Source organism: Scyliorhinus torazame, chromosome 2, assembly GCF_047496885.1.
Source record: "Scyliorhinus torazame isolate Kashiwa2021f chromosome 2, sScyTor2.1, whole genome shotgun sequence".
Lineage (NCBI taxonomy): Eukaryota > Metazoa > Chordata > Chondrichthyes > Carcharhiniformes > Scyliorhinidae > Scyliorhinus > Scyliorhinus torazame.
The window spans coordinates 344,093,888-344,112,523 of record NC_092708.1 but is presented as its reverse complement, the minus strand read 5'-3'; the positions used below and the strand labels follow the sequence as shown (position 1 = coordinate 344,112,523).

Below are 18,636 nucleotides of genomic sequence, written 5' to 3'. Positions count from 1 at the left end.
TTATACATTACCGACTCTCTCTCCAATATATGGATTGGACATGATAAATTGCCCTTGTGCCCAAAATTGCCCTTAGTGTTGGGTGGGGTTACTGGGTTATGGGGATAGGGTGGAGGTGTTGACCTTGGGTAGGGTGCTCTTTCCAAGAGCCGGTGCAGACTCGATGGGCCGAATGGCCTCCTTCTGCACTGTAAATTCTATGATAATAATCTTTACATTAACACTACAATGAAGTTGCTGTGAAAATCCCCTAGTCGCCACACTCCAGTGCGTGTTTGGGTACAGAGAGAGAGAATTCAGAATGTCCAATTTACCCAACAGCACGCCTTTCGGGACTTGTGGGAGGAAACCGGGGCACCCAGAGGAAACGCACACAGACACAGGGAGAACGTGCAGACTCCGCACAGACAGTGACCCAAGTGGGTGAGATAATGGAGGTACTCAGGAAGTTTTGTTCCTTTTCAGGGTTTAAGCTAATCCTGGGCAAGAATGATTTTTTTTCCAGGGAGGGGAGCTGATCTGTGGAGGCTACTTTTTTTATCTGGCCAGAAATAATTACCAGTATCTAGGAATTCAGGTGGCTCATGACTGGAGCTCACTTAATTTGGCCAGTCTGGTTGATGGGGTGAAGACTGATTTGAAGAGGTGCGATGCCTTTCCTTAGACGGGTAGAGTCCAGATGGCGAAGATGAATATTCTCACAAGGTTTCTGATCTATTCCAGTGTCTCCCAGTCTTTCTTTCCAAGGCTTTTTTTGGTAGGGTCAATAAGTTAATATCTACATTTGTTTGGGCAGGCAAGATCCTCGGGTGAACTTGGAACCAACTTAGGCAACATATCAGATTAGGCTCCATGTTGCTGTTGCCACCAATTTGCAGGAAACATTGGTTTGTGCTGTCTGGTCTAGATTCAACCTTGAGCATGGGAGGGGGAGAAGAGGTTGGGGAGTATGTTTTTGGATGGTAGGTTTGCTGGGCGAGAAAAGATTTTAGAGAAGTTCCAGCTCCCAAGAGGGAACATATTTATATACTTGCAAGAATGAGATTTTGTGCGCAAGTAGCTTTCTTAGTTTCCCCTGGTGTCGGCGCCTTCGCTTATGGATAGGGTTCTGTCCTTGGCGGAGCATGGGGAAGGAAGGACCTCAGACATTTATGGGCAGATATGGCGAGAGCGGGCTTCGTTGGAGAAGTAAAGAGTGAGTGGGAGGGCGAGTTGGGTTTGGTCTTGGGGGAGGGGGGTGGAGTGAGGCTCTACATAGGGTCAACTTCACCTCCTCTTGCACAAGGTTAAATTTGACACAGTTCAAGGTGGTGCATAGGGCACACTTGACCAGGGCATGTATGAGTGGGTTCTTCTCAGAGGTGGAGGATAGATGCGAGGTACTAGGGGACTGGCGAACCACACGCACATGTTTTGGTCCTCCCCTAAGCGTGTTGATTTTTGGGTCTCCTTTTTTGAAACAATGTCAGGGATTCTAGGTGTTACGGTGGAGTCTTGCCTGATGGTGGCCATTTTTAAGAGAGTTGGACTTGCCGGTGCTGCGGGAGGGTAAGCCTTTGCTTCTCTAATAGCCCAGAGGCAAGTCATGCTCAGATAAAGGTCCCTGGCTTTGTTAGAGAACCTGGTGGAGTTTCTGCACCTGGAGAAAATCAAATATGTCACGAGAGGGCCGGTGGATGGGTTTTACCCAAGGTTGCAGCAGTTCATTACCTTTTTCTAGGAGCTGGTTACCATCAGCTATTAGGGAGCAAGGGTTGACCAGTCCAGTAGGGTTGTGTGTGTGTGTGTGGGATGGTTTTTTTTTTGGGGGGGGGAGGGGGTGTCAGGGTTATTTTTTTTGTAATAATGAAAAGTTTGTTTGAATAGTTCGAATCATTTGTCTGTTGTTAATGAAAATTCATGAATAAAAGTATTTTTTTTAAAAGAGAATTTTTATATTCAAAATTTTAAGGGTATTTAACAATTAAAAAAGCATGATGCTGCAAAAAAATTGGAGGTGAAGACTTTTTTAAAAATAGAGTGTGTAAAGGGCTATTAGCCCATCAAGTCAATTCCATGCAAAATCTGGGTAATATTATTCTATCAAGAATATCCTTCCCATGGCATCTTTGATTTCCCAATTTAAGAAATGTGCAACTTCCTTCCCCAGACTCCTCTGAAAAATATCAGTGTTAGTCTATCCCACGTAATAGATGCTGATCCAGCCTTTTGTTTGCTAAAAGAAATGGAGCCAATTGAACCAACTATCTCTGGGAGTTTGTTTCACTATTCTGCAGCACAAAACACAACCTCCCCTTCTCCTCACCATTCTCAACTGTTTTGGTTCTTGTGCACTTTAACCCCATCATCATAACCAAGATGATGACATTTCTCATGCATCTACATTTTCTATTAATTTGAACCCTGGAAACATCTTTATCTCAGGCTTTGATGCACCAGGTCTACCTGTGACATAATGTAGAATTCCACCATAGCTGCAGTAAGGGGATCTGCATACGTCCGTAAAGATGGAATGAGTCTAAGCATAGCACGGTTGAAAGTTCCATAGATCTGAGTGAGAGAAGATGGTCCCGGATAGTCCACATACACAACAGGCACATGGCGCAGGAACCTATGAAGAAAGAGGTGTAAAGGACTTTATAGGTTCCCAACTATTACTTACAGGCTTAACAGCACAAATTTAGGAGCTTTGAATACAGTTGATCCAAGGCTGACTAAACCAGTTATCCTGCTGGATCCCAATGAGAAAAAAAGAAACTTAGAAAATTTATGGATAAAGCATTTTTACTATGCATTAGGAAAAGATCCAGGATTCTGATATTAGTAAAAAGAAAATTGACAAAAACGGAGTACTTTATGTAAAATTTCAGCCAACTTATTTATCTTCTGTGAATTATTTTAAATATATTCTGTGACTGAAAACTAGCAATTAAAATTCTGTGTTGTCCTTTTTAATATTTATTCCTTAATTTTTGTCTAACTTTATACACGCCACTCTACAAGCGGAATTAATTCAAAACCTTAACCTTCTGTACGCATTAAAGATTGGTAGTTAAAATGTGAAACAGCAGAATTTTTACCTGTGGGAAAGTGGCTTTCTTCCTGGATCGGTTGATGGGTTACAAGCTCCAACAAATTGAATTCTTTCCAATTTAACCCATGTCTGGTCTGAAGTACGGAAGAAACCTCCATGTTCTACCATCTGAAACAAAGTTGGCCAGGAATGATTACGCTTCAATCAATGCACCTTTGCTTTAACTGAAACTGTCTGCCATGTCTCCTTTCACTAACCTGTCTAATAAAGGATATAACTCGTTGAGTGCCATATTTGTCCATGTCTGGAAGATTGATTTCATCACAAAAGAGAACAAGCCATTTGCCAAGCTGCACAGGTGCTAAGACAACTCCATTTGGAGTCCGACGGTATTCGCAGTAGTGATCAAATGTTTTCAGAACTAACTCAGGGGTAGTTGCACTGGAGAAGTTCAGACCCACAACCTAATAAAATGGAAACAAACATTGCTAGAAAAGCTTTAAACTTGCATTAGTTATATTAACGAAAACTAGGAAAGAGAATGGATATTCCAGGAGCAACTGTTACACATGCTATTTCAATGGCTAAGTACAAATTAAAGTTAAAAGATGATAATTCTTACTTCCATGTCTGGTAGAGCTCTTAGGGCACTGAATAGGGTCATAGTCTTGCCAGAACCAGGTGGGCCACATAAAACCAATGGTTTATGTTCAGCCAACCATGTGTACAGAAGGGCCTCATGACGGACTGTATCCAAAGTTGGTACAACAACATCTGGGGCGGCAACTTTGTGAGTCTCAACTTCAATCTGTGGTACCTTTGACTGCCAAGGAACCCATTCTCCAGTAATGGATACCTAAATATTGGGGGGGAATGTAACAAAACCAAGTTAATTATTTTTAATTTGAATCTGCTCAGTTTAGTTTGTGATCAAATAACTTTTGCAAAGAGAACATTTTAGTGGAGTAAAATCTACAGTTTGCTCTATCAAAACAAGATAATCCTGACCATTTTCTAGTAGTATACAAACATATAACATTACATTCGTAACACAAATCATGGTAGCACAGTGGTTAGCACTGTTGCTTCACAGTGCTAGGGTCCCAGGTCAATTCCTGGCTTGGGTCACTGTCTGTGCGGAGTCTGCATGTTCTCCATGTGGCTGTGTGGGCTTCCTCCGCATGCTCTGGTTTCCTCCCACAAGTCTGAAAAGGTAAGCTTGTTAGGTGAATTGGACATTCCGAATTCTCCCTCAGTGTACCCGAACAGGTGCTGTCGTGTGGCGACTAGGGGATTTTCACACTACTTCATTAGTGTTAATGTAAGCCTACTTGTGACACTAATAAAGATTATTATTATATCAAACATACTGCAGAGTGAATTGCTTGGACAGGACATGGTTTCCACTTGATTTTCCAAGTAATTAATCTTAGCTATGTTATCACAAGTAGCTGTAACTAGAGAACACTTTTCTTTCCATAAGAGGGAGAACAAAGGAGGGGAAGAATTCAGAAGAGAGAATCATAATTCCCAGTCCAGTTTTAGAAAAGCATTAGCACATGCCTGGAAATAGGTTGTTGGTCTTCTTGTTCAATGCAGTAAAGGGGAAAGATTGTTGGAATGTTGGTCCATACTAGCCATGGATCTCTGTTTCGAGGATTAGCATACAAGTGAAAACACCTTTCAGTTCTGCTCTATGAGGCAGACTTTTAAAAAAAAAAGTGTGAATTCATTTTTATGGGACGTTTGTTTCGCTGGGCAGGCCAGCAATTGTTGCCCATCCCTAATTGCGCTCGAGAAGGTGGTGGTAAATGCAGCCCTTGTGGTGTAGGTACACCCACTCTTCCAGGAGTTTGACCCAGTGACAGTGAAGGAGCAATCTATTTCCATGTCAGGATGGTGACTTAAGGGGAACATCGAGGTGGTGGCATCCCCATTTATCTACTGCCCTTATCCTTCTAGATGGTAGTGGCCGTGGGTTTGGAAGGTGCTGTCTTAATGAGCCTAGGTGCGTTCCTGCAATCTTGTAGATGGTACACACAGCTGCTACTGTGCATTTGTGGCAGAGGGTGTGAATGTTTGTGGAAGGGGTATCAATCAAGCAGGCTGCTTTGTCTTAGATGGTGTAGAGCTTCGAGTGTTGTTGGAGTTGCACTCATCCAAGCAAGTAGGGAGTATTCCATCACACTCCTGACTTATGCCTTATAGGTGATGGACAGGCTTTGGGAGTCAGGTGGTGAGTTACTCACTGCAGGATTCCTAGCCTCTGACCTGCTCTTGCAGACACTGTATTAATATGGCTAGTCCAGTTCAGTTTTTGGTTAATGGCAACCCCCAGAATGTTGATTGAGGGGGCCTCAGTGATGGTAATGCCATTGAATGTCATGGGACGGTGGTTTGATTCTCTCACATTGGAGATGGTCATTGCCTGGCACTTGTGTGGCGTAAATGTTACTTGCCACTTTTCAGGTCAAGCCTGTAAATTGTCCAGGTCTTGCTGCATTTGCACGTGTCTGAGTCGTCGTGAATGGTGAACATTGTGCAATGTTCTTGTTGAAGGAAGGTTATTCATCCATGTCCTGAGCATGTGGGAGATATTTGCTTAGTCACTGTTAATAGCAAGAAAATAATTGAAATTCAGTGGACCACTAGAATTTGCACATTCTCCGTGTCTGCGTGGGTCTCACCTCCACAACCCAAAAAGATGTGCAGGTAAGTGGATTAGTCACACTAAATTTACCCTTAACTGGAAAAAAAATAATTGGGTACTCTAAATTTATTTAAAAATAAAGGAATTAAGTGGACCACATAACCATGGAATGAGATGGAGGGAAGAGGGAATACGGAGAGGGCAGCACGGTAGCACAGTGGGTAGCACTGTTGCTTCACAGCGCCAGGTTCGATTCCCAGCTTGGGTCACTGGCTGGGCAGAGTCTGCACGTTCTTGGTGTCTCTGCGGGTTTCCTCCGGGTGCTCTGGTTTCCCACAAGTCCCGAAAGACACGCCGATAGGTGAATTGGACATTCTGAATTCTCCCTCTGTGTACCCGAACAGGCTTCGGAATGTGGCAACTTAGGGGCTTGTCACAGTAACTTCATTGCAGTGCTACAGTGCTTAAGCCTACTTGTGACAATAACGATTATTATTATTATAAGGAAAGCACTGTTGACATATTATATATAATTATATGACTTCCAAAAGGGGTATGACAAAGTGCCATAGAACTTGTTGCAAAATTAAGCCCATGGGATCAAAGTGACAGTGACAGCATAAACACAATAAGCAAAGGGGCATAAAGCATAAAGCAGTGGAGAACAGTTGTTTTGCTGAACTAGAGGAAAGTATAAAATGATTTTCTCTGAAGTCAGTAAAGATTTGGACTTCGGCACAGGAGGGCAAAATTTCAAAGTTTGCAGTTGTTTCAAATCTCGAAATGTAGTAAACAAAGGAGAATCTTAGGACACAAAGAATGGGTGAAATGGGTAGATAATTTCAGCACAGGAAGTGATTCATTTTGGTAGGAATAATGAGTGGCAATACAAAGTAAACGGTACAATTTTAAAGGAACAGCTGGGAGTACATGTATGCAGATTTTATGGTCGGTAGACAAGTTGAATAGGCTGTTAAGAAAGTATATGGGACCTTTTTTTTCCAATTAAGGGACAATTTAGCGTGGCCAACCCACCTAGTCTGCACATCTTTGGGTTGTGGGGGTGAAACCCACGCAGACACGGGGAGAATGTGCAAACTCCACACAGACAGTGACCCGGGGCCGGGATTCGAACCCGGGTCCTCAGCACTGTCTGTAGTCCCAGTGTTAACCACTGCACCACGTGCTGCCCTTAGTATGTGGGATCTTTGGCTCTTTTACAGAAGCATAAATACACAAGCAGGGAATTTATACTAAATAAGTTCTGGGCCTCAATTGGACTAGTCTGCTAAATTCTGGACAACGTACTTTAGGAAAGATGTCAAGGCCTTAGTTGGTGCAAGAGATTTACTGGAATTGGTACTGAGGATAAGAGACTTCAGTTATGTGGAGAAACTGGGTGTTCTCCCTAAAGCAGAGAAGGTTTGGAGGAGTTTTGATAGGTGTTCAAAATAGAGTAATTGTGAAGTGTTCTGACAGAGTAAAGGAGTAATTTATTTTAAATGCAGTAAATAGTTGTGATCTGGATTAATGGAAGCTGGCTCAATAATGTTCAAAAGGGAACTGGATAAATACTTAAAAGGAATAAAATTACATGTTAATGGGAAGAGGTAGCGGCTATGCCAACAAATTGGCAGACATGGACTGAATTACCTATTATTCAATAATTTGATCCATGGCAACTTAATTAAATGATGTTCCCTGCTGATCTGTGCTATTTACCAAGTATCATGTGCATTAAATATTCTGTCCATCCCAACCCAACAGCATTATGGGTGTACACGCACCAGATAACTGCAGAATTTCAAGACAGTAGCTCACCACCATCTTCTCAAGTGTAATTAGGGATGGACTTACCACCAATCATAAATTAATTCCATAAATGAAAATCTACTGAATCAAGCATTTAAAGGTGAAATTTAAGCATACGTCCCTTGCTTAGAAGTATCACTAAGATTAAGGAGCACCAGAAGTTCAGAAGAGAATATAAAATGTTCCAAATGGGCGACAATTGGGATTAGATCTTCAAATTATACACTTCCTACCTCAAAGTCAATGATAGGCATGTTAGGTGTGCTTGGCAGTGGAATGGTGGTAATTCGTCTGATGTATTCACCAAGTTCTGCTCTCATCTTCAATCTTGCATCACCCGAAAGCGACCACAGAATGGCATAAATTAGGTATTTCTAACCAAAAAAAACCATGAATATTTTAAAGAGGTTAGATGACTTGTTACATTAGTTCATTTCGATCATGGAAATGAATCTCAAGATTTGCAGAAAACCATACCTGGATATAGCTTTCCAATTGGTCGCTCTGCATTGGGAAGTCAGGATGGTTAGCATTATATAATGCAATATTTCGGCAACCTTGGTGCATCATGGAGAAGAGAGAACCAAGACATCGTAATCGGGTAAAATCCATAATGTGTTCCATTTTAGCTGCATGTTCTACTGCTTTGATAATCAGGCCATTTGAAGTGAAGTATGGCTGCAAAACAGTTGCTGCATCTCTCTGTATCTGTAATAAAATGTTTAGTGTAACGTAACTTTTCGCAAGTTTATCACAACATTTTAAAGCAATTATCCAATCCAATCACTGTAGATGTCAGTGCATAAGTTGACCTTTGAAACCTCAAACAATCCCTCCAAAAATCAGCAGCTGATCTGCACGCAGACTTAAGTAACACACTGGTGTGGAGGTGGATGGTCAACATTTTCAAATGTCATCTGCTTCTGATGCAAAAATTGCACGTGGTATAAACTCCCACACAACTTTGCAACACAGCCCATATGGCCTGCTTGATCCTTTATGCTCTTTGAAAGAGGTACTAATTAGTAAAACATGCATTTGTGGGGAGAAAATTTGAGGTCAATCACTAAGTGAATAAAGCATGCCATAGTTGAATCAAGTTCAACAGCTTCACCAAGTGTGTACAAAAACAGGGTTTTTGGGATGTAAAATGGTTAGTCTTCGGAATTCTCTAGTCCAGAAAGCAGTGGATGTTAGGTTTTGAATATATTCAAGGCTGAGTAATACAGATTGTGTTTTTTTTTTTAAAATAAACATTTTATTGAGGTATTTTTGGTATAGAAACAACAACAAAATAAACAAAATACATGAAACCATAAACATAGTGCAAAAACCGTTTACCTTTCGTACAGGTCCTACCCTTATTAGTCCCCTGCTCTCACCCAAGCTACTCCCCCCCACCCAAATCTGCTGACGATTAATTTTCCGCAAGAAAGTCGACGAACGGCTGCCACTTCTGGGCAAAGCCTAACAGTGACCCTCTCAAGGTGAACTTACTTTTCTCCAGACAGAGAAAGCTAGCCATGTCCGATAGTCAGGTCTCCGACTTCGGGGGCTTTGGGTCCCTCCATGCCAATAGTATCAGTCTCCGAGCAACCAGGGAAGCAAAGGCCAGAACATCTACCCGTGTCTCCTCCTGGATTCCCGGATCTTCCGACACCCTGAAAATTGCCACCTCTGGACCCAGCGCCACCCTTGTTTTTAAAACCTTGGACATGATGTCCGCAAACCCCTGCCAAAATCCCCGAAGCTTTGGACATGTCCAAAACATATGGACATGGTTCGCTGGTCCTCTCGTGCATTTTGTGCACTTGTCCTCCACCCCAAAGAATCTGCTCATCCGAGCCACTGTCATGTGAGCCCAGTGCACAACCTTAAATTGTATCAGGCTGAGCCTGGCACATGTTGCGGACGTGTTGACTCTACTCAACGAGTCTGCCCAAAGACCATCCTCTATCTCCCCTCCCAGCTCCTCCTCCCACTTGCGCTTCAGCTCCTCGGTCTGTGTCTCCTCCGACCCTATAAGCTCCTTACAGATGTCCGAGACGCTCCACTACCCTAACCACTCTCTGGAAATTACCCTGAATCCCCCTCAGCGGTAGGAGCGGGAAGGTTGCCACCTGTTTATGAAGGAAGTCCCGCACCTGCAAGTATCTGAATTTGTTTTCCCTCGCCAGCCCAAACTTTTCCTCCAGCGCCTCATACTCAGAAAGCTCCCTCTATGAACACATCCCCCATCCTCTCAATCCCCGCTCTCCACCATACCCTGAATCCCCCATCCATACTCCCTGGGGCAAACCGGTGGTTATTACAAATTGGGGCCCAGACCGATGCTCCCACATGTCGCCTCCACTGGCCCCAAACTCTCAGGGCCACCACCATGGGGCTGGTGGAGTATCGCACCGGCGGGAGTGGCAGAGGTGCAGTTACCAATGCACCCAGACTGGGGCCCTTACAAGAAGCCGCCTCCATACGCATCCACGGCACGCCCCTTTGGCAGCGCCAACCCGCCCTCTCCCCGGCTCTGCTCGAGCATTACCTTCCTTACCCGCGGGGGTCTTGCCCGCCCAGACGAAGCCCGTGATCACCCTGTTGACCCGCTTAAAAAAGGACTGCGGAAGAAAAACTGGGAGACATTGAAATACAAATAGGAACCTCGGGAAGACTGTCATTTTCACCGTTTGTACCCTCCCGGCCAGCGACAACGGGAGCGCGTCCCATCTCCGGAAATCGTCCTCCACTAGCCAGGCCAGATTCAATTTATGCGGCCGGTCACATTCCTGCGCCACTTGGATGCTCAGGTACCTAAAACTACCCCCTACTGACCTAAATGGCAGCTCCCCCAGTCGCCCCTCCTGTCCCCTCGCCTGAACCACAAACATCTCACTCTTTATTCATGTTTAGCTGATACACCGAAAAACAGCCGAATTCCCCTAAAATAGTCATGATTTCCTCCATCCCCTTGACTGGGTCCGAAACATACTGAAGCAGATCATCCGCATCGAGCGAAACCCTGTGCTTCACGCCCTCCCCGGACCAGTCCCCTCCAGCCCCTTGAAGCTCTCAGAGCGATTGCCAACGGTTCTATAGCCAGCGCAAACAAGTGGAGAGAGGGGGCATCCCTGTCTCGTCCCCGGTGCAGTCTAAAGTAGTCTGAAGTTGTCCTGTTCGTCTGCACACTTGCCACTGGAGCCTGATACAGTAACCTGACCCAGTCAATAAAGCCCCGCCCAAATCCGAACCGTCCTAGTCCCTCCCACAGATAGTCCCATTCTACCCGATCAAAAGCCTTTTCTGCATCCATTGCAATTACTACCTCAACCCCCCTACGTTCCGGGGGAATTATGATCACATTTAACAGCCTTCTTACATTGGCCACCAACTGCCTACCCTTAACAAACCCAGTCTGGTCCTCCCCAATAACGTCCGGAACACAATCCTCGATCCTGGAGGACAAGATTTTGGCTAGCAACTTGGCATCCACATTCAGCAGGGAGATCAGTCTTTTGGATCCACACAGCTCCGGGTTCTTGTCCCGCGTAAGAATCAGCGAAATCATTGCATGTGACATCGTCGGGGGCAGCACCCCTTTCCCTTGCCTCATTGAACATCCTCAACAACACTGGCCTCAGTATCCCAGAGAACCTTTTATAAAACTCCACTGGGTACCCGTCCGGACCCAGGGCCTTACCCGCCTGCATGGCCTTCAAGCCCTCCACTAACTCTTCCAACCCAATTGGGGCCCCCAGCCCTTCTACCCGCTCTCCGTCCACCGTTGGGAAATTCAGCCCCTCCAAGAAGCACCTCATCCCCTCCGGCCCCGTAGGGGGTTCCGACCTGTACAGCCTGCTGTAAAAATCTCTAAACGCCTTATTCACCCCGACCGAATCACCAACCAGGTACCCCTCACCGTCCTTTACTTTCCCTATCTCCCTCCCTCTTCCTAAGCTGCTGTGCAAGCATTCTGCTGGCCTTCTCCCCAGGTTCATAAATCACCCCCGTCACCTCTCTCAACTGTTCCACCACCCTCCCAGTGGTCAGCAAGCTAAACTCCGCCTGCAGCCTCCACCGTTCTCTCAGGAGCCCTGCCCCTGGGGTCTCCACATACCTCTTATTGATCTTTAATATCTCCTTTACCAGTCTGTCTGTCTCTGCCCTGTTAACCTTCCCCCTATGAGCCCGGATCAAGATCAGCTCCCCCTTTACCACTGCCTTCAGTGCTTCCCAAACCACCACTGCCGAAGTTTCCCCAGTGTCATTGACCTGCAGGTAGTTCAGAATACATTTCCTCAGCCGCTCGCACACCGCTTCATCCGCCAAAAGCCCCACATCCAACCTCCAGTGTGGGTGCTGGTTACTGTCTTTACTAACCTGCAGGTCAACCCAGTGCGGAACATGGTCTGAGATTGTAATCGTCGAGTACCCAGTGACCACCACCCCAGCCAGAAAGAGCCTGCTCAAAATAAAGAAATCAATCCGGGAGTACACTTCATGCACGTGTGAGTAGAAGGAGAACTCCGTCGCTCTCGGCTGCCCAAACCTCCATGGATCCACCCCCCCACCCCCCGGTCATCAGCTCCATAAACCCTCTTAGTTCCTTGGCCATTGCTGGCACCTTGACAGTTTTCGAGCTTGATCGGTCGAAGCCCGGGTCCATAACTGTATTGAAGTCCCCTCCCATGACCAACCTGTGCGAGTCCAGGTCCGGTATTTTCCCCAGCATCCTCTTTATAAACTCCACATCATCCCAATTTGGCGCATATACATTCACTAACACCACCTGCACCCCCTCCAGCTTTCCACTGACCATAATGTACCGACCTCCCACATCCGAAACTATTCTACCCGCCTAGAACATCACCCGCTTATTGATCAGGGTCACGACCCCTCTAGTCTTTGAATCTAGTCCCGAATGAAACACCTGGCTGTCCCAGCCTTTCCTCAGTCTAACCTGGTCCATTACCTTAAGGTGCGTCGCCTGCAACATCACCACTTCCGCCTTCAATCCCCTAAAATGCACGAACACACGTGCCCTTTTGACCAGCCCATTTAACCCTCGAACATTCCAGATGATAAGCTGAGTTGGGGGGCTCATTGCTCTCTCTCCCCCCCCCCCCATCTGCCGATCAGTCATCCCCTTTTTTAGGCCCGCCACCAGCCCGTGATCCGCACCTCCACCGGTCCATCCCCAGGTAGCACCCGCCCCCAACCTCCTCTCTGTCCCTAAGCCCAAGTCCCTCCCTCGTCAGCAAAACATTCACCCCCCCCCCCCCCTAGCAACAACACCCTGTAATCCAATCCCTTTCCTAAACCAAACATATGCACACCCCCCCACTGCACTTCCGAGAGCTAGCTCGCCCAGCTAGCTTGGTGGCCCCCATCCCCGGCGCCAGATAGTCTCCCACCTATTGTTCCCTCCCCACCCTCGACCCCGCTCATACAAACAAACTCCAACATCAAACAATCCCGACACAATTGCCCAACCAAAAAACACCAAGATCAAAACTAGCACACCTCCATCCCCCAACAGTGCAAATGAAAACCTCAACTCACCCAGCTCTACTGCTGGTTCCATGCAAAACGAGAAACATTTTACAAAAACAGAGAAAACAGAAACACGAACGTTGCAGCCAAGTTCAACACGTTCTCAGTCCTTCGTCAGCCCTTTCTTTCTTGCAAAGTCCAATGCGTCTCAAAATAAAAGTGCTGATCCTCATGCGTGACCCAGAGACGGGCTGGGTATAACAGTCCAAACTTCTGAAAAGGATCGCCCTGATCTGGTTGAAGCCTGCTCTCCTCCTGGCCACCTCCACGCTCAGGTCTTGGTAAACCCGCAAGATGCTATTGTCCCACTTACAGCTCAGTGTCTGCTTGGCCCACTGCAGAATACGCTCCTTATCCGAGAACCTGTGGAATCTCACCACCTTAGCCCTCGGGGGATCTCCCATTCGCGGTTTCTTCGTAGGTGCTCTGGGAGCCTTATCCACCTCCAAGGGCCGGGAGAATGCCCCATCCCCCAGCAGCTTCTCAAATAAGCCTGCGACGTATGCCCCAGCGTCCGTTCCTTCGGACCCCTCCGGGACCTGCCGGCGGGACCTATTCTCTAGGTCCTCCACCTTCTCCAGAAGCTTCTTTTGCTGGTCCCTCAGCATCCTCACCTCTAGCTCCACCGCGGTCTGATGCTCCTCCTGCTCAGCCAGCGCCTTCTCCACCTTCTGGATTCGCCCGATCCTGTGAGTCCAACCTGAGCTCCAGCCGCTCAATCAACGCTTTTATCGGGTCCAAGCAGTCCCGTTTCTTCACAGCAAAGCCCTCCTGGATGACTTACATCAGCTGCCCCATAAACTGCTGGGTCGACAAGCCAGAGGTTCGCCCCTCCGCCATGCTGTCCTCTGTTGATACTACAGCCCAAGTCTTCTCTGTCTCATTTCTGCCCTTACGAACACTTCTAGTCCTTTTCTCCATGCACCGAAGTGGGAATTCAGTAGAGAATTGCCACTGACATCCGCTCTACAATTCAAGTCCGTTAAAAGATCGGGGGGGAAAGGTCCAAAAGTCCGACCAGAGCGGGAGCCACCAAATGTGCGACTTACTCCTTCATAGCCGCAACCGGAAGTCCAGTTATACAGATTGTTGATTGACAAAGTAGTTTAAGGGTTATGGGAGGCAGGCAGCAAAGTGTCCCAAAGTGCCCCTAAGGCCCCCAATCAGAATAGCCATGATCTTATTGAATGGCAAACAGGCTCAATGGGCTGAATGGTTTACTCCTCTCATTTCTTATGATATGTGAGTATGTATTACAGTACAGCAAGGTAAAGTCGCCATAGTCCCCGATGACCATAGGCTGCTTGGGCAGGAGGCTGGGGAGGAGAGAGAGAGAGAGAGAGAGAGAGAGAGAGAGAGAGAGAGGGGAGAGAGGAGAGGGGGGGGGGGGGGGGGGGGGAAAAAAGAGAGAGAGAGAGAGAGAGAGAGAGAGAGAGAGAGAGAGAGAGAGAGAGAGAGAGAGAGAGAGAGAGAGAGAGAGAAGCTGGTGGTGATTTAACCTGAGGATCAACTTATCGTCATGATCTGGGGTTCTCGGATGAGGTTGGGGTGCCTTTCAAGCCACGATAGGCATGCTCTTTTGGGTCAATCTATTTACCCCTTATTGAGGGGTGGGCAACAAAAGTTGACTTAAACATAGTTGGCCTCACCACCGGAGGAGGTGGTGGAAGCAGGTATGATAGTGACGTTTATGGGGGGGTCTTGACAAATACATGAATAGGGTGGGAAAAGGGATACAGACCCCAGAAGTGTAGAAGGTTTTAGGTTCGACGGGCAAAATGGTTGGCGCAGGCTTGGAGGGCCGAAGGGCCTGTTCCTGTGCTGTACTTTCCTTTGTTCTTTAATCACCACACCTCAGGTAATAATAATAATAATCTTTATAATCACAGGTAGGCTTATATTAACACTGCAATTAAATTCCCATGAAAAGCACCCAGTTGCGACATTCTGGCCTGTTCGGGTACATAGAGGGAGAATTCAGAAATGTCCAAATTACCTAACAGCATGTCTTTCGGGACTTGTGGGAGGAAACAGGAGCACCCGGAGGAAAGCCACGCCGTCACAGGGAGAATGTGCAGACTCCGCAGAAACAGAGACCCAAGCCGGGAATCGAACCTGGGACCCTGATGCTGTGAAGCAACAGCGAGGAGCAAGGTTTAGAAGGTGGGACCTTCATGAATAACCTTAGCTGGTACGGGAATTGAACCCATGCTGCTGGCCTTGTTCTGCATCACAAACCAGCCACCTAGCCAACTGAACTAAACCAACCCCCATAGTACACAGCAGTACTGGTATTCCAAGTCTATCTGTGCGTGGAGTGATTGGGGGCACATTAGCAACAACAATTGATCGTTAGAATAGCTTGGTCACTTACAGGAAATGGAGTTACATCAGTAGTACTGCAGCTCAGGCTGTTCCCTTATTTCTACACTGACAGCATTTCCCTCTTGTCAGCTACCCTAGTGAAAAACATTCCAACACTTCCGGAAATGAACAAAGCACCTCTGATCTCGGTTACTTGGGAGACTTAAAAGTGTGACCTATTTGAGCCATTTACAAGTACAAAAAAAGTTACTATGGTGCTATTTAAGGACATTAATATTAACTGCCACTTTACAGTTAACATTCATTCTTTCAAAATTAAAATTCATGACCATTAAGATTGAGACAGCTTGAAAACTAATTTAAATCAAGCAATTAAAGCAGGGTTGTTCAACAAATGGTTCGTGGGCCAGAATCCAGACCCACGAGGAAAACTGAACGTTACCCCTCACAAATAGGTTGGACACCCTGACGTAAAATGTTCTTCGAAGAGATATTCAAAGTAATTCATGTATAAAAAATGCAAAACAGGTTTGCAAGAAATCTACTGGTGGGAAAATACAGTTCGAGTTTTGTATTATTCAATAGGGGAAGTTACAGCACCATTTAACTTTTATTTCAATACATCTCCACTTACAACGTCAATGTAGCTTCTCTAGTCATCCAAACTGTCTGGTTCATATTTTTAAGATTCAGCCTCTGCGAAACCAATTCAGGTGCAAATACAAAAGTGTCCAGTCTGCTCTGGGAGCAAGTTACATCATTTTTACACAGAAAATTCACCAATAAACTAGGTTGGGTACCTGAAGCATCGGGGAAGCAGCTTCTTGTTCCTCATCTTCTTGGCCCTTGCGTCTACGCTGGGCCTCATCCTCTCCCTCATCCAGGGGAATGGTACGTAGTCTAGCCAAGAAGTTATTGAATATCATATCAGTACTGAGAACATCTTCACTAAACCATACCATTCCACATCTGGATACAGTGGCCAGTGTAGCATATTTCAAGTCTTGGACCTCAAACATAATTCGTACCTATTGAAAATAAAATTTTACAGTATATATTTTTAGGACTTGTCACTTTTATTTTGGAGGAGCATAAATTCTGTATCCATACTTTTGCAAAAATTCTTACATTTGGTGGAAGGCTGAGTCGCTCTCCATTGGGCAGGGTAAGCAGTTTGTTATCATCTAGAACAGAATTCAAATTTTCTACCCATTCAGGATCCACATCACCATCAAAGATAATCCACTGCCGTTTCTGCAGCTCACCGCGTACGTTGTCAATAATCCTAAAAACCATTGCATTTACATAGTTAACAATGCTTGACATTCTTATATTTTACAGGATAAGCACATTAATACTGATTTTTAAAAAAAAACATTAAAATTCCAACAGATGAGTGAACGTTTACCCAGACTGTAGCAGAGTCATGTTGACCAAGTCTGCTCCCCACCAGTCAGACAATTGCAGCGCAATAACCACAAGTCAGGAAGGAAACCAACAGAAAACCTGGGCTAATCCTTGCTGGAAGTGTGGACATTTGGCTCAGATCGAGTTTGGCTACTATGTTACTATGGGCAGCACAGTAACCCACTGTAGCACAGTGGGTAGCACTGTTGCTTCACAGCTCCAGGGTTCCAGGTTGGGTCACTGTGTGGAGTCTGCACATTCTCCCAGTGTCTGCGTGGGTTTCCTCCGGGTGCTCCAGTTTCCTCCCACAAGTCCCAAAAGATGTGCTGTTAGGTAATTTGGACATTCTGAATTCTCCCTCTGTGTACCCGAACAGACGCTGGAATGTGGCGACTAGGGGCTTTTCACAGTAACTTCATTTCAATGTAAGCCTACTTGTGACAATAAAGCTTAATATTATGTTACTGCTGTTGAATAGCCGACTGGCATCCAATGTTATAACTCAGATGTAAAAAATGGCTACTTGGGTAAAGCAGAGGGCAACCAGCACCTTGGAATTATACTGGGGATTCAACATCTTCAGGAAGAAAAGGAGAAAAACTGGTGAGAAAACAAAATTTCCATTCAACTTACTTTCTAAGAACATGTGTGAACAATCCATCAGTCCATTCTCTAGTGTTTGGGTCTAATGTTCCATATAAATGTTCCTTGCTGATAGCTTTTGGATCAATGATGTGAGCAACGCCTTCTATTCCCTCAAGCCGCTCAAGGGCTTTTAATAAAACACGCCAGGCCATACTTTTTCCACTGCCTGATGGTCCCACCATCATTAAACCATGGTTTATCTGAGAGATCTGATATAGCTGAAGCACCTAATGTGGAACATTCAATTAAAGTTACTTCACAGTTACACAGCCAAAGAATATACAAAAACTTAAATGCTGGAGAAGGCATAAAATCTACAAAGCGATGGAAATTCAGAACTCACCTTTTCAACCCACATTCCACCAACATCTTCACCATCACCATAGGTAAGGTACATTTCTTGACAAACTTTCTTTAATTCCTCACGCAAATTAGTCATTGCTCCGCGATGATACTGTACTCCAGGGAATACATCAGACAAAAGACTAAAGAGCAGTGGGATATCTTCTGCAACAAGCTTGGGAACCATTGTCTCGCAGACACTTTGGATCAGGATCTGTAGAGAATGTCAATTAATGACTCGAATTATTCAACATAAAAATGGTTCTACGAGTATTAACAAAATATAAAGTGACGGTTTAGTTGATGCAGAGGTCAGATATGCTTATTTTAAGATGCGCTCGAGTTACATCTTCTAATGGAGAATGAATGAGTACATGAGTACAATAACCAAAAAGGTACTCAAGATACACATCAAGCTAATTTAACCTATTTTAACCTCTTAAACGTTCTATATTTATTTCTCAATATTTTGTTAGTGACATGGGCTTAAAAATTTAAAAAACAAATGGTAAGATTGAAAAATACGACAACAGCAATGATCAGGATAGAATAACAATGAAATACATTTTAGTCTTACATGTATTTTTCTTTTCAACTTGGCATTGAACTGCATATGTAAAAGGAAGTGAAATGGAATTGCAACCTTTCCAGGCATGTTTTGTTGAACTAACCTCTTGTTCAGGCAAGTTCTCGGCAATTTCTGCCTCATCGACAACTTCACCACGTTCCCCTTTTTCTTTCTTTATCCTCTGAATCCTCTCCCTCTTCACATTACCTGCACTTACTAACACACTCTTCAGGGCTCGCAGTCCAAAATCGTAGTGGCTCTGAGATGACAGCTGCTCATCACAAAGCCTTTAAAAAACAATTTTGAACA

The 18,636-nt window shown here is 45.3% G+C and overlaps 1 protein-coding gene across 2 annotated transcripts in view; it reads right to left on the bottom strand.

Annotated features, from left to right (window-relative positions):
* The window catches only part of dync1h1 (dynein, cytoplasmic 1, heavy chain 1), a 159,626-nt gene that overhangs the window by 90,004 nt on the left and 50,986 nt on the right, over positions 1 to 18,636 (bottom strand). For both annotated transcript variants that reach the window (XM_072490732.1, XM_072490733.1), the window contains exons 31-41: positions 18,431 to 18,614; positions 17,761 to 17,973; positions 17,406 to 17,644; positions 16,494 to 16,650; positions 16,166 to 16,393; positions 7,974 to 8,204; positions 7,730 to 7,870; positions 3,657 to 3,890; positions 3,292 to 3,498; positions 3,081 to 3,202; positions 2,446 to 2,611 (exon numbers count right to left, since the gene is read on the bottom strand). In XM_072490732.1, the coding sequence (XP_072346833.1) occupies positions 2,446 to 2,611; positions 3,081 to 3,202; positions 3,292 to 3,498; positions 3,657 to 3,890; positions 7,730 to 7,870; positions 7,974 to 8,204; positions 16,166 to 16,393; positions 16,494 to 16,650; positions 17,406 to 17,644; positions 17,761 to 17,973; positions 18,431 to 18,614 (2,122 nt within the window). The remainder of the gene's footprint in view (positions 1 to 2,445; positions 2,612 to 3,080; positions 3,203 to 3,291; positions 3,499 to 3,656; positions 3,891 to 7,729; positions 7,871 to 7,973; positions 8,205 to 16,165; positions 16,394 to 16,493; positions 16,651 to 17,405; positions 17,645 to 17,760; positions 17,974 to 18,430; positions 18,615 to 18,636) is intronic.